The sequence below is a fragment of the Amblyraja radiata genome, chromosome 1, assembly GCF_010909765.2.
Source record: "Amblyraja radiata isolate CabotCenter1 chromosome 1, sAmbRad1.1.pri, whole genome shotgun sequence".
Taxonomy (NCBI): domain Eukaryota; kingdom Metazoa; phylum Chordata; class Chondrichthyes; order Rajiformes; family Rajidae; genus Amblyraja; species Amblyraja radiata.
This window is the reverse complement of record NC_045956.1, coordinates 10,652,851-10,668,538: the sequence shown is the minus strand read 5'-3', so window position 1 is coordinate 10,668,538 and position 15,688 is coordinate 10,652,851. Positions and strand designations below refer to the sequence as shown.

Below are 15,688 nucleotides of genomic sequence, written 5' to 3'. Positions count from 1 at the left end.
GCTCATAATTTGGTCGCGTTTAATTTGGTGATATAGCGTGTAAACAGGGCCTTCAGCCCACCGTGTCGACACTGACCATTGATCACGGGTTCACACTAGTTCCACTCCCTACCCATTAGGGGCAATTGACAGAGGCCAAGTAACCTACAAACCCACACCTATTTGGGATGTGGGAGGAAACCGGAGCACTAGTAGAAAATTCATGTGGTCAAGAGGCAGCATGGTAAGGCAGCAGGTTGCTGTCTTATAGTGCCAGAGACCCAGGTTCAATCCTGACTACGGGTGCTGTCAGTACGGAGTTTGTATGTTCTCGCAGTGACCACGTGGGCTGTCCCCAGGTGTCCAGTTTTCTCCCATACTCTAAAGACATACAGGTTTGTAGGTTAATGGGCTCCATTAAGATTTGCAAGTTGTTCCCTGGTGTTAATGTGCTAATGTAAAGAGATCACTGATTGGCGCAGACTCGGTGGGCTGAAGGGCCTGTTTCTGCACTGTATCTCGGAATTAAACTAAACACAGACAGCATCCGAGGTCAGGATCAAACCCGGGATTCTGCGAGGCAGCAATTCTACCAGCTGTTTACTTTTAAAACGCTTGCATTATTTACCACCCTCTTTCACCATGGCAATTGAATGTCACATCTTCAATATTTCCCACTCCAGTACAAATTCCTATCCATACCTATACATACTTCTTGTGACCTCCCATTTGTGTCATTTCTTACCATTTCTGTGAAATCCGATTTAATCAAAATGTATGCTCTTGTATTGTATCCTGTAGAATTGATGTACACTCAAATCTTTTTACTGCTTTCCAGTAACTTCCAGGATCAAAAACAATTCGAACAGTCATCTTCATACCCCTCAATGACCAGGTCGCCCTATTTATCATAAATCTTCTCCCCCTTTTCTGGCCAAACTTCAAAAATCCCATTTTAGTTTGTGAAGAATGGTGACTTGACAACAGAAACCATCGGTTGTTTGGACAAAAAGGAACCGTTTTTGGAGATCAGCCCAAGTTCCAACACCTCAGCTGCCAATAGCTAGTGAGAAGTCTTGTTAACTAAGGTGGGGGTTAGTTAGTATTGGATTAATTATAAATAGAGAAACAGATAAGTAGATGAAGCATGTAGGGAGGAACTGCAGATGCTGGTTTACACCAAAGATAGACACAAAATGCTGGAGTAACTCAGTGGGTCCGGCAGCATCTCTGGAGAGAAGGCCACAACAAATCAGGGCCACCACAGTTGGTCTCAGGAAAGAAGGAGCCCATAATGGCTCATTGTTGGCTGGGGAAGATGTGCCAACAACAGGGGTACAAGGATGTGAACAATGGAACTGGTAGGACAACTAGGGTGGGGGAAGGAAATGCAGGAGTTACTTGAAATGAGAGGAATCAAAGTTCATAGCGCTGGGTTGTAAGCTGCCCTCGCAAAATACGAGGTGTTGTTCCTCCAATTTGCGTGTGGCAACACTAACAGTGGAGGAGGTCCAGGACAGAATGGGAGGTCAGGATGGGAGTTAAAGTGTTTGCCAACAGGGAGATGGCGTAGGCCAAGGCAGCTTGAGCGCACAGTCTATGCATGGTCTCGATGAAGTGCTGGACTATTCAAGTGTTGACAATGTTCTGTCATGGGGTTACTGAACTACCAAGAGGAAAATGTTGGACACGGCATTGAACCTCAATTATTAGATTGGTGCTCTTACAGTTCCATTAAATAACAAGAATACTGCCAGTCCTAACACATTTTTTAACTGGCTAGTATATGGCCCATCTATTCATGAAATATAATCAATATATTTTTGCTAATGTTTTTAAGATAAGCACTGCATGCATTGCAGATCTTTGGAATGTTTTACCTTAGGGCTATGGAAGTTAATTTGTTCAGTATATTCAAGGTTGAGGCAGATATTTGAACAGCAAGAAAATGATGGGAGATGAAGGGTTGTTTGGAAAGTGGAGTAAAACCCCTGTCCCACTTAGGAAACCTGAACGGAAACCTCTGGAGACTTTGCGCCCCACCCAAGGTTTCCGTGCGGTTCCCGGAGGTTGCAGGTGGTGGAAGCAGGTAGGGAGACTGACAAAAACCTCCGGGAACCGCACAGAAACCTTGGGTGGGGCGCAAAGTCTCCAGAACTTCCGTTCAGGTTTCCTAAGTGGGACAGGGGCATTATGATCTTGTTAAGTACTGGAGGGGCCAAATGCCCTGCTCATGCTTTTATTCATTATGTTTCTACAATCAAACCAAATTGCAGATTTGTTGCCATATTACATACCTTAAAATTAAGCTCATCTTCATTGTCCCCTACATAGTTATATAGTGCCTTGGCCATTCCTCTTTTATTCCCAGAAGACTGTTGTTTTACAGGGCTAGTGGTTCCTGAAAAATGATGTATGCAAAAATATTGAAAGTCCAAATAGCTCGGAAGTAATCTCCAAAACCTCATTTTAGCCCACGACTCTTTCAGTCTCTCTCTCTCTCTCAATCTCACTTACTCATTATTTCCTTGAAATCAGTTCCAGGAATTCACTTGCAACCTACCCACTAATTATTCACACTGCGTCTAGAATCAAGTTTTTTTTTTAGGACTTTTAATGGTGGGTGAAGGGGTCTATTATCCCTAGCAGTTGACAAATGTAACCGGAATTTGGGCATCGCTGTATATAGAATAATATGTAGTCTGTAAATATCAAGAACTCTTAGTCAGCAGGTGTGAAATTCAACCCACGCTTGTTAAAATAAAAAGGCAGTAGATTGGAATAAAAGTAGACTATTTACACACACCATGCAATTTCTCTCCTTTGCAACTCCAGACTTATCATCATTAAGGAAACACAGTGATAGGTGCTTCATATAGGTCTAATGCAAAGTAGCACTTTTAATAAAGACAATGTATGTAAATTATAGGTTTAAAAAGTAAACAAAGACTGTTTCTGTGATTTGATTATTGAATATTCATAGACTCATTGCAAAAATACCTGAGCAGGCTCGAACAAATGCAGATGGGAAAATTCCCTCGAGCCCATTAAGCTTTCCCTTGTACCATTCAGAGTCTATCTGCTCCAAGATGAGAATCTGATCACCACGTTTAAACGATAAATCATCAGCGGCTTCTGCTTTGAAATCATAAAGTGCCTCACACCACTGCAAGTCCAAATCTCCAACCTGCAGAGATTACAGAGAAATGGTCAGTTTGTTTTCATAGTCGTGGTAAATAAAATCTATTAAAGCAAAGGAAAAGCACGAGAAGCGATTTTATTTAACATAGATAAACCAGGAGGTGTTGGACCTCAATGCAGGTCCTGTTTCCTCATGGATCACTATTGTGTATTTCTCATTGGGCTGCGATGGCCAATGCAAATACAGCCTCTCCTATTTTTAAAAAAAAGTGACAACTACCCCATCAATCATAAACATTGTGCAAGGCCCCAACGTCCATAACCATCAGCCTAGCAAACAAGTTAAAGAATTAAATATTACCAATGCAAATGTACAAACACCGAAGATAAAGTAACTGTGTAGGAAGGAACTGCAAGCGCTGGTTTAAACCGAAGATAGACACAAAATGCTGGAGTAACTCAGCGGGGCAGGCAGCATCTCTGGAGTTTTTAAGAAGGAACTGCAGATGCTGGTTTAAACCGAAGATAGACACAAAATGCTGGAGAAACTCAGCGGGTGCAGCAGCTCTATGAAGCGAAGGAAATAGGCCAAATATAGGCATCTCTGGAGAGATGGAATGGGTGACAATTGCGGGTCAAGACCCTTCTTCAGACTTTCAGGATAAAAGTAAATGAAAGGCACCTTATAAAAGCAAGTTAAAAATAAGTTCAACATTTACAGTTTAATTAGCTAGTTATACTTTCATAGAATAAATGCGTGCTTACAGCTCCAGTTCAATATAAAATATGAAACTCTCAGTTTGTAACCAAGAGAAAACAAAAGGCAAGATATTTTCTGACAGTTGAATCTACGTGTAGCTATATTTGTATTTGAGATGATCAAATTGTCATTACTTAAGCAGACTTACCTGATCAGGTGTAGAGGTCTCTATTGTTCTATCATCTGTTAGTCTGTTAGAATCTGAGGAGAGATTCAAATAACATATCTTAAAAACTATTTGATTTTCAGACTTTACTGATTTGAAACTTAAGTTACATCAAAAGCAATTTGTTACATAAAAACATAGAAAATAGGTACAGGTGTAGGCCAATCGGCCCTTCTAGCCAGCACTGCCATTCAACATGATCATGGCTGATCATCCAAAATCATTACCCCGTTCCTGCTTTCTCCCCATATTCCTTGATTCCTTTAGCCCTAAGAGCTACATCAAACTTGAAAACATCCAGTTAATTGGCCTCCACTGCCTTCTGTGGCAGAGATTTCCACAGAATTCACAACTCTCTGGGCGAAAAGGTTTTTCCTCATCTCAGTCCTAAATGGCCTATCCCTTATTCTTAAACTGTGACCCCTGGTTCTGGACTCCCCCAACATCAGGAACATTTTTCCTGCATATAGCCTGTCCAATCCCTTAAGAATTTTATATGTTACTACAAGATCTCCCCTCATCCTAAATTCCAGTGAATGTAAGCCCAGTCGATCCATTCTTTAATATAAGCCCAGTCGATCCATTCAATTGCATAGAAACAAGCTCCAATTCAAGGTTGTTAGGAATGGGCCTAAAATTCCAACATACTGATGCAAAATCCAATAATCTGTAGAACAATTACATTTTTGTTGTTTTATTACAGATAGCTCGGGACAAAACTGGCAACTTCTCAGAATGATAGTTTGTGGCAATTTAACAATCACAGTCAGTACTTGTATAAACCCAGTAAATGATAAGCAGCTTTTCAAATATAAATACACTGAAGTCCTTTATTCACTTAACATTTGTTATGAATGCATTCTCTGATCCCATTTAAACTTTTACAGCTGCATTTTCCCAGGGACAAGAAAAGATTCCAACCTTTACGGATCTTAAGAATAAGGCGTAAGCCATTTAGAACGGAGACGAGGAAACACTTTTTCTCACTGAGAGTTGTGAGTCTGTGGAATTCTCTGCCTCGGGGGGTGGTGGAGGCGGGTTCTCTGGATGCTTTCAAGAGAGAGCTAGATAGGGCTCTTAAAGATGGCGGAGTCAGGGGATATGGGGAGAAGGCAGGAACGGGGTACTGATTGGGGATGATCAGCCATGATCACATTGAATGGCGGTGCTGGCTCGAAGGGCCGAATGGCCTACTCCTGCACCTATTGTCTATTCCCAAAAGTTCACTCCTAAATAGCCTGCGTCTAAACGTTCAACTCTCCTCCATAGCCTAGACTTCCCAACTAGCAGAAATAATGTTCCTCTATCTTATCAAGATTCTCCTCAATACCTTGTAAACTTGAATCAGACTGCTTCCTAAACTGTGCAGAACATAAACTAATTTGTGGAACTTCCCAATGTAAAATAACACGAGGTCCATGTACCATTCTGCCAAGTATGATATATCTTTTGAATGGGATGGTGTGTAAAACTGCTCAAGGTTTTTGATGTATGGTCTAACCAGGATACTTCAGAAGTCACTCACCTGGTGAAAGAGGTGAACTCTGGATTGTCTTCTGCTCAGAAGTTGGTAGGTCCTCAACAAGTTCTACAAAATTCAGAGGGAAAATTCCCATACACCCTTTCAGTTCTCCTCGAGCCCATTCCTCATTCATGTACCCTTTCAGTGCAATAACGTCACCTTCAAAGAAAGTGAGTTCATCAGGCTGGTCTCCTTCGTAGTCAAAGCGAGCCACACATCGAGGTCCTCTGTAGACGATAGGTCATTAAGTATCTACATCACTTCATTTTACCATCTTAAATATTACAGTAGGCAGTGAAGAAAGCTAATGGCCTTCATTGCGAGAGGATTTGAGTTTAGGAGCAAGGAGGTCCTACTACAGTTGTACAGGGCTCTGGTGAGACTGCACCTGGAGTATTGTGTGCAATTTTGGTCTCCTAATTTGAGGAAGGACATCACTGCCATTGAGGGAGTGCAGCGTAGGTTCACCAGGTTAATTCCCGGGATGGTGGACTGACATAGGATGAAACAATGGGTCAACGGCTTGTGTTCACTGGAATTTAGAAGGGTGAGAGGGGATCTTATAGAAACATATAAAATTCTTAAAGGATTGGACAGGCTAGATGCAGGAAAAATGTTCCTGATATTGGGGGAGTCCAGAACAAGGGTTACAGTTTAAGAATAAAGGGTAGGCCATTTAGGACTGAGATGAGGAAAAACATTTTCACCCAGAGAGTTGTGAATCTGTGGAATTCTCTGCCACAGAAGGCAGTGGAGGCCAATTCACTAGATGTTTTCAAGAGAGAGTTAGATTTAGCTCTTAGGGCTAAAGGAATCAGGGGATATGGGAAAAAGCTGGAATGGGGGTACTGATTTTAGATGATCAGCCATGATCATATTGAATGGCTCGAAGGGCCGAATGGCCTGCTCCTGCACCAATTTTCTCTGTTTCTATTATAGTTAGGATCCATGGTTCTTTTGACTTTACTTATAATCAAGTGTGAGATGTAATAAAATGCACAGTGTGTGTTCAAAATGCTATTACTGTTACAAATTCTGAATTGGAAAATCATCAGAGAATAAGACACGAGAGCAAAGATTTTAACAGAGCAGATATGACAAGTGTAGACACATCTCAGCAGATTTCCTGTGGACCTAAGCCCACTCCATCACAAATGATGTAAATGCAGAACTGGGAGGTGAAAAGTACAGTCTGCTGATTGTACATTTTCTGTTTGGCTGGCGAGCACAATTGGCTTGCAGAGCAGAATGAGTATAATCAGGGGAGGGCTATCTCTGTTTGGGAACATTTGCTCTGGATGCTCAGACATGGCAAAATAATGCGTTCCAAAATTAAAGCGCAAAGAAGCCTTTTATGGAGGCAATGTAAATACTAATGCAGCCAAGCTTCCAACACTCTGTACTATGGCTGACAATGTTGGTGTTGCAGCACAGGAAGGTGGAAAGCAAACTGGAAAAGATACAGTGAAGATTTACGAGGATATTGCCAGGACTAGAAGGTCTGAGCTACAGGGAGAGGTTGACTAGGCTGCGACTCTATTCCTTGGAGCGCAGGAGGACGAGGGGTAATCTTATAGAGGTGTATAAAATCATGAGAGGAAGAGATTGGGTAGATGTCTCTCGCCCAGAGTAGGTGAATCAAGGCACAGAGTCTCTTGCTAAGAGTAGGTGAATTTAGGACCAGAGGACATAGGTTCAAGGTGAAGGGGAAACGATTTAATGAGAATCTGAGGGGTAACTTGTTCACACAAAGAGTGGTGAGTGGATGGAACAAGGTGCCAGAGGTGGTAGTTGAGGCTGGGACTATCCCAACATGTGCGACAGGTACATGGTTAGGACAGGTTTGGAGGGATATGGAACAAATGCGGGCAGGTGGGACTAGTGTAGCTGGGGCATGTTGGCCGGTGTGGACGAGTTGGGCCGAAGGGCCTGTTTCCACGCTGTATCTTTCTATGACTCTAAGGTAATGCTGGACCCCACGACCTCCACAATATCCTCCTTATGGAATTACAGAAGAGCAAAATCAAATAGCAGTCAGGTTAAAACAGAGCTGGTGATAGAGTTGCCTTTACTATCAATATTCTGCCATAAACCGATGCAATTTGGCTGCAAGACAGGTGAAGCATTTAGGACATTTCTGGCCCAACCACTTTGATTTCTGCAGGTATTTACAATTGGATGGGCAATAGTTATTGTACATGATTCCTGGTTCAAAGAACATGTACTATGGAAGGACACATACAGTGGCTTGCAAAAGTATTCATACCCCTTGAACTTTTCCACATTTTGTCACGTTACAACCACAAACGTAAATGTATTTTATTGGGATTATATGTGATAGACCAACACAAAGTGGCGCATAATTGTGAAGTGGAATACATGATTTTCAAATTTTTTTACATATAAAAAACTGAAAAGTGTGGCGTGCAAAAGTATTCAGCCCCCTTTACTGATACCCCTAAATAAAATCCAGTGCAACCAATTGCCTTCAGAAGTCACCTAATTAGTAAATAGAGTCCACTTGTGTGTAATCTAATCTTAGTATAAATACAGCTGTTCTGTGAAGGCCTCAGAGGTTTGTTAGAGAACATTAGTGAACAAACAGCATCATGAATCCCAAGGAACACACCAGACAGGTCAGGGATAAAGTTGTGGAGAATTTTAAAGCAGGGTTAGGTTATAAAAAAATATCCCAAGCTTTGAACATCTCACGGAGCACTGTTCAATCCATCATCCGAAAATGGAAAGAGTATGGCACAACTGCAAACCCACCAAGACATGGCTGTCCACCTAAACTGACAGGCCGGGCAAGGAGAGCATTGATCAGAGAAGCAGCCAAGAGGCCCATGGTAACTCTGGAGGAGCTGCAGAGATCCACAGCTCAGGTGGGAGAATCTGTCCACAGGACAACTATTAATCGTGCACTCCACAAATCGGGCCTTTATGGAAGAGTGGCAAGAAGAAAACCATTGTTGAAAAAAAGCCATAAGAAGTCCCGTTTGCAGTTTGCCACAAGCCATGTGGGGGACACAGCAAACATGTGGAGGAAGGTGCTCTGGTCAGATGAGACCAAAATTGAAGTTTTTGGCCTAAATGCAAAACGCTATGTGTGGCGGAAAACTAACACTGCACATCACCCTGAACACACCATCCCCACTGTGAAACATGGTGGTGGCAGCATCATGCTGTGGGGATGCTTTTCTTCAGAAGGGACAGGGAAGCTGGTCAGAGTTGATGGGAAGATGGATGGAGCCAAATACAGGGCAATCTTGGAAGAAAACCTGTTAGTCTGCAAAAGACTTGAGACTGGGGCGGAGGTTCACCTTCCAGCAGGACAATGACCCGAAACATACAGCCAGAGCTACAATGGAATGGTTTAGATCAAAGCATATTCATGTGTTAGAATGGCCCAGTCAAAGTCCAGACCTAAATCCAATTGAGAATCTCTGGCAAGACTTGAAAATTGCTGTTCACAGACGCTCTCCATCCAATCTGACTGAGCTTGAGCTATTTTGCAAAGAAGAATGGGCAAATATTTCAGTCTCTAGATGTGCAAAGCTGGTAGAGACATACCCCAAAAAGACTTGCAGCTGTAATTGTAGCGAAAGGTGGTTCTACGAAGTATTGACTCAGGGGGGCTGAATACTTTTGCACGCCACACTTTTCAGTTTTTTATTTGTAAAAAATTTTGAAAACCATGTATCAATTTCCTTCCACTTCACAATTATGCACCACTTTGTGTTGGTCTATCACATAAAATCCCAATAAAATACATTTACATTTGTGGTTGTAACGTGACAAAATGTGGAAAAGTTCAAGGGGTATGAAAACTTTTGCAAGCCACTTCTATGTGTTGGGTGCATTTCAGAGGTTTGCCAGATCAATATATGGGATGGGCAGACTAGTTTATGAGGAAAGGTAGGCTTTTATTTGCTGGAGTTTAGAAGAGTGAGAGAGTACAGAGGTTTTAACGGAATGAGCAGAAAAATGAGTTTTTTCCCCCCACAAACAGTTGCCCATTTAAACAGATACGGCATCTCATTTTTCTCAGAGGGCCATGAGATTTTGGAACGCTCTTCCTCAAAAGATGGCGATGTGAGATGTCTTTTACAAAATGTTCAAGACAGACGCAGATAAATTCTTGATAAGTAAGAGGATCATAGTTTGTGGAGGGTTGGAATTGGAGTTATAAGTAAATCAGTTCTGACATTGAATGGCAGTGCAGTCTCAAGGTGCGGAATGGCCTTTGGTTGCTTCTAATGTGTTTGTGAGTGGTGTTCCTATGGTGGAACCTCACCTGCTAACAGATTTCCTTTCTACCTTCTAAGATCAACTTAAGATCATCTAAAACTCCATGGTCTCAGTACCAACTCACATTAAGTTATGTTACCTGCAGGCTTTGAGTTTACAACACTCATTGGTATTCTCAAATATGCTGATGGCCTTCCACACCCCTCCCCTCCCTACCTGCTTCATCCTTTGCAGCCCTACAACGTATTGAAATCGCGATGCTCCTCCAAATCTGGATTTTGCATAAAAGTTCAAATTGGAGAGCGCGTGCTTGAGAATGACTGGGAAACAGACTTACTTGTTCAGAGAAGTTGGTTTGAACAAATCTTTCTTCACACTGATCTCCTGTGAGTCAGCAGGTAGATCAACCTAGCAAAAAGCAATCATACAGTAACCATCACTGTTCAAGGAATAAATACGAAGGGCAGATTATCAGACATATGATGTTCACAAACAGTTTATATACATTAAATATTCATGTCGAAAATATTCATTATAGTGATTTCCCGGCATGGAGAATTCCCAATCTTAGCCCGTCCATGTTGGAAAATATGGAGTAGGACATTTTCTTAAAGAACAAAAATAATTAAAATTATGCAAATTATCTTCGTTGCTGTTGAATATCACCCATCATCAAGTTTGCTGACGACACCACTGTTGTGGGACGAGTCACTGATGGGGATGAGTCAGAGTATAGAAGAGAGATCGAGCAACTGTCCATATGGTGCCAGCGCAATAACCTGGCCCTCAACACCAGTAAAACCAACAAACTGATTGTGGACTTTGGAAGGAGTAGGATGGGGACCCACAGTCCCGTTTATATCAACGGGTCGATGGTGGAAAGGGTCAAGAGCTTCAAACTCCTGGGCATGCACATCTTTCCTGGTCCGAGAACACTAATGCAATAACCAAGAAAGCTCATCAGCGCCTCTACTTCCTGAGAAGATTATGGAGAGTCGGTTTGTCAAGGAAGACTCTCTCTAACTTCTACAGGTGCACAGTAGAGAGCATGCTGACCGGTTGCATCGTGGCTTGGTTCGGCAACTTGAGCGCCCTGGAGAGGAAAAGACTACAAAAAGTAGTAAACACTGCCCAGTCCATCATCGGCTCTGACCTTCCTTCCATAGAGGGGATCTATCGTAGTCACTGCCTCAAAAAGGCTGGCAGTATCATCAAGGACCCACACCATCCTGGCCACACACTCATCTCCCCGCTACCTTCAGGTAGAAGGTACAGGAGCCTGAAGACTGCAACAACCAGGTTCAGGAATAGCTACTTCCCCACAGCCATCAGGCTATTAAACCTGGCTCGGACAAAACTCTGAACATTAATAGCCCATTATCTGTTATTTGCACTTGATCAGTTTATTTATTCATGTGTGTATATGTTTATATAATGGTATATGGACACACTGATCTGTTTTGTAGTCAATGCCTACTATGTTCTGTTGTGCTGAAGCAAAGCAAGAATTTCATTGTCCTATCAGGGACACATGACAATAAACTCTCTTGAATCTTGAATTACCAACCTTCTTGAACTGTGTCCAGACCATGAGAATAGTACAGGAAGGTCAATTCAAGTTATTGATATTTGAATCATGAAACACCAATATTATTAGCTGATCTCTAGTGAACAGCCTGTGGCCAAGGCTATTGGCCAAGATTTCTCAAGATAATCATTGTTCGAAGCAGGTGGGTGAGTATGTATCTGCATGTGTACACGGATGAGAGACAAACATCATCTTTTCTTCTTTAGTAGCCTCTAAGGACCAGCAATCATTTATTCCAATTCAGTTATATGGTTTCTGCAGTGATTGACGAGGTCACTATGGGAACCACAAGCCTGCTTGAAGTTTATGAGCTGGTGCACTCCTTCCATTGTTCATCTTGGGTTATCCATGCTTCGAAAAAATGACTTGAATTTCCTAATGCCATTTTGAATACTCCTTCTCCACGTTGAATGAAATAGTGGGTCTGTTTCAGGAGTTTGGTATCGGAAATGCAATAGATGTGGCCTGCGCTGCTTTCCTTCCCACTCCAGTGAATTGCAGGATTTGTAGTATCTTTACAGTGCATTGAGGTGTTTGGAGTTGGTAAGGCAGATCTTGAAGGTATTAAGGGGGCAGGGATTGCTGCTGCCCAGTAGACCACAAGCTTCAGTCCAGTCTGACATCTTGATCTTCAAACAACCTTTTCCTTAATTGACGAAAGGATGTGGTGGTGCATTGAAGACCATGGTGAATTATACCATCAAAGTCTGCCTTTGCCTTGTGAGATATGGCCCATCTTTTACAGGATTTGAACATGTTTACAAATACACAGGACAAGATGTTAAAAAATCCAAAGTGCCAAATATCCACTTACTCCCGATGGTGATGGGAGTCTTCTACACTCACCTATGCTCCTCCGATGTTGAGAAAGGCTAGACATACACGTCATTGGGATTATTAAGTGGGCACCTACTTTTATCAACGTTTCGCTGATTGGACCCACGACGTCTCCAGTAGGCTCAGCGGTCCCAGAACCACCCCCTCTGCATCTGTCTAGTCAGTTATTTGGGAGACCAAAGGGGGTGGCAGGATATTCTATATATAAAATAATCTACCATTTTGTTCCCTTTTGTTAAACAAGGAAAGCTTTCTGAACTCCCCTCAGTCTGCCGAAGCTGAAAGAAGAGACAAAGGTAAAGAAAAAAAGAACAAATAATAAAGACAAATATCGAGAAGAGGAGAAAGTTTACAAAATAGAGATGAACAGTGAAGGAAATAGAAAAAGACAGGGAAAGAGAGTGAAAGATAGGATACAAAATACGGGTTTTTCCCATTTGTAAAAATCCAACTTACAATAATTTTGACAAAGTTAGCTGGAAATATCCCAGTATGGCCCTTGCACTTCCCACTAAGCCAATCCATGTCCAGTTTCTTCAGCAAGTACACCGTGTCTCCTGCCTTCAGATTCAATTCATCATTTTGATCTGGAAAACAATATGATGCAATTGGCTTCCTTAAACAACAATGCGTTTTGACTCTGCCTCGCCTCAAAGAATCACACCACAAATTGGAACTGGCAGTCTGACAATTACAGGCAAATGGGTTTAAGAAGGAATTGCAGATGCTGGAAAATCGAAGGTACACAAAAATACTGGAGAAACTCAGCGGGTGCAGCAGCATCTATGGAGCGAAGGAAATAGGCAATGTTTCGGGCCGAAACCCTTAGGGTTTCGGCCCGAAACGTTGCCTATTTCCTTCGCTCCATAGATGCTGCTGCACCCGCTGAGTTTCTCCAGAATTACAGGCAACTCATTTTTTATCATTCCAAAGCAGATTCAATTGAAAAGGTGCACAGACAACATGAGGGCAGACAACATGGAGAAGTGGTGTTAGTACTGGTCCAGGAATAAATGGCCTGCATTTTGTCAGCTATGAAAACGACAGTAAGTTATGACACACCAAGAATACAAGGCGGTCAGTTGTTCATGGGCTCTTACCAGCTGATAATTGATAGAAGCTGAAGTTATAGGGTCACAGAAGCGAACCATTCACCCCATCATGTGCATGCTAATCTTTTTGGCCATCTACACTATTCTCATTTGTCTGCATTTAGCTCTGTATTCTTCCGCGCATTGTCTATTCAAGCGTTGATCCAAATATTACTTAAATGTTGTGATTGGGTCTAATTCCATTACTTCCTCTGGTAGCGAGATTCAGATGTCGACCACTCTCTGCTTAAAAAAACATTCCTATAAAATCCCCTTACATTCTCTTCTGTACATCCACATCCTTCCTATAGTATGATGGTCAGAACTGCACACAATACTCCAAATAGGATCTCAACAGCAAATAAGTTACAGCATAATGTCCCAACTTTTATATCCTGTATCCTTCTCCGAACTCCCTATCTTCCATCTCTATTACCTTTGTGAATACAGATGAGAAACATTCATGTCGGACTTTGCCCATGTCACCTGGCTGAAAACATTGATCACCCTTTTGGCCCCAAGGGAATCCACTCTTTCTCTGGCTACCTTCTTGCTCCTGATATACTTATTCCAGTCAGAGAAACCAATTAGTAAGATACCAAATTAACCTGCAACCCTCTTTTCAACCCTTCATTCAGTCTGAAGAAGGGTTTCGTCCCGAAACATTGCCTATTTCCTTCGCTCCATAGATGCTGCTGCACCCGCTGAGTTTCTCCAGCACTTTTGTCTACCTTCGATTTTCCAGCATCTGCAGTTCCTTCTTAAACCCTCTTTTTGATATTGACTTTAAAAATCCGCACTGAGTTCCAATAATAATTTACCCTGAAAATTGTTGGCTTCAGCTATCACAAACAATGATCTGATCCTTGTGAACCATCACGTATCAAGTCATTTCACTGGTGTCACAAAGAGTTTTTCCTCAGCATTATAAACATTCTCTTAAACTGATTTCTAGGCTGAGGAAATCTCAAGGTGAGGGGGGGAGGAAAAATACGAAGTTGGCATATCCCTTTTAGCTCTTTTTTTAACTTTTAACATATCTTCTTTCTTTTTCTCTTTTTCCTTTTCTATGGCTTACTTCTTAACTTTTTTTTCCAATTTTTCGTGTCTAAGGGTCTTTTTTTGATCACTTTTTCACCCACTCACTATCCTATCTCACTTTCTTCTTTTCTTCTTTTTAAAGTTTAAAATATGAAGTGGTACAAGAAATGTATCATGTTATTTTTGGCTTATATTATTGTAATGCACACTACTTCTAATAAATAAAATTATTTAAAAAAAACAACAACAAAAAACTAATCTCCAGGATTCATTACCGACAACAACCTAATATGTGCATCCGGAATATATGTCAAAGTGAAAATAAAAAGCAGCCTTTAGTTTTAATAATAATAATAATAATAATAACTTTATTTATAAAGCACTTTAAACAACTGCAGTTGCCACAAAGTGCTGTACATGAGAACTCATGAACAAAAAGCTATTACGAACAATTAAAAAACATTAAAAACCGTAAAACGAAGGACTATAAAAAACACACTAAAAATTAAAAGACATTAAAAGCACTAAAAACAGGAGCAATGCCTCAGCCAGTGTCGAAAGCCAAAGAATAAAAATGTGTTTTTAGGGAGGATTTGAAGATGGACAGTGAGGGGGCCTGTCTGATGTGCAGCGGCAAGGTGTTCCAGAGTGCCGGAGCAGCAACAGAAAAGGCTCTATCCCCTCTGAGCTTCCGCTTAGACCTTGGTACCTCAAGGAGCAGCTGATCAGCTGACCTGAGGCACCGGGCAGGAGCATATAGGTGGAGCAGCTCAGAGAGGTAAGGCGGGGCGAGCCCATTCAACGATTTAAAAACAAATAAAAGAATTTTGAAATGAACTCGAAAGTGCACTGGGAGCCAGTGAAGGGAGGCCAAAATTGGCGTAATGTGCTCCCTCTTTCGAGTTCCGGTCAAAAGGCTTTTAAGACTTTAGTCAAAGGATTAATAATGAGCACCAAGTGGCAACTGGAAACATGCATCTTAATGAACGGAGACACAAGAGACTGCGGATGGTGGAATCTTGATCAAAGCTGGAAGATGTCAGATAGCTTCTGAGGAGGAAATGGACAGGTGAAGTTTCAGGTTGGGGCCTTCTTTTGACTGATTGTGGAGTAAGGGGGGGGGGGAAAGCTGGAATAGAGGTGGGACAAGTGATAGGTGGATACAGGTGAGAGTGGGGTTAACGACAGATGGGTGGAGTCAGTGACAAAGACGAGAGTTGAAAGAGTGCCAGATCAGGAGAGAAGAAGGAGTGAATTGTAAAGGCAGAGGGAGGGATGTGGGGGGAAGTGGACAGGGCGGACAGGAAAGATG

The 15,688-nt window shown here is 41.9% G+C and overlaps 1 protein-coding gene across 2 annotated transcripts in view; it reads right to left on the bottom strand.

The window, feature by feature from the left end:
* The window catches only part of sh3d19 (SH3 domain containing 19), a 144,934-nt gene that overhangs the window by 6,419 nt on the left and 122,827 nt on the right, over positions 1-15,688 (bottom strand). The window contains exons 13-18 of one of the 2 annotated variants that reach the window (XM_033017641.1): positions 12,701-12,831; positions 10,157-10,227; positions 5,572-5,795; positions 4,029-4,081; positions 2,980-3,166; positions 2,277-2,380 (exon numbers count right to left, since the gene is read on the bottom strand). In XM_033017641.1, the coding sequence (XP_032873532.1) occupies positions 2,277-2,380; positions 2,980-3,166; positions 4,029-4,081; positions 5,572-5,795; positions 10,157-10,227; positions 12,701-12,831 (770 nt within the window). The remainder of the gene's footprint in view (positions 1-2,276; positions 2,381-2,979; positions 3,167-4,028; positions 4,082-5,571; positions 5,796-10,156; positions 10,228-12,700; positions 12,832-15,688) is intronic. The other variant, XM_033017651.1, reaches the window with a different exon arrangement.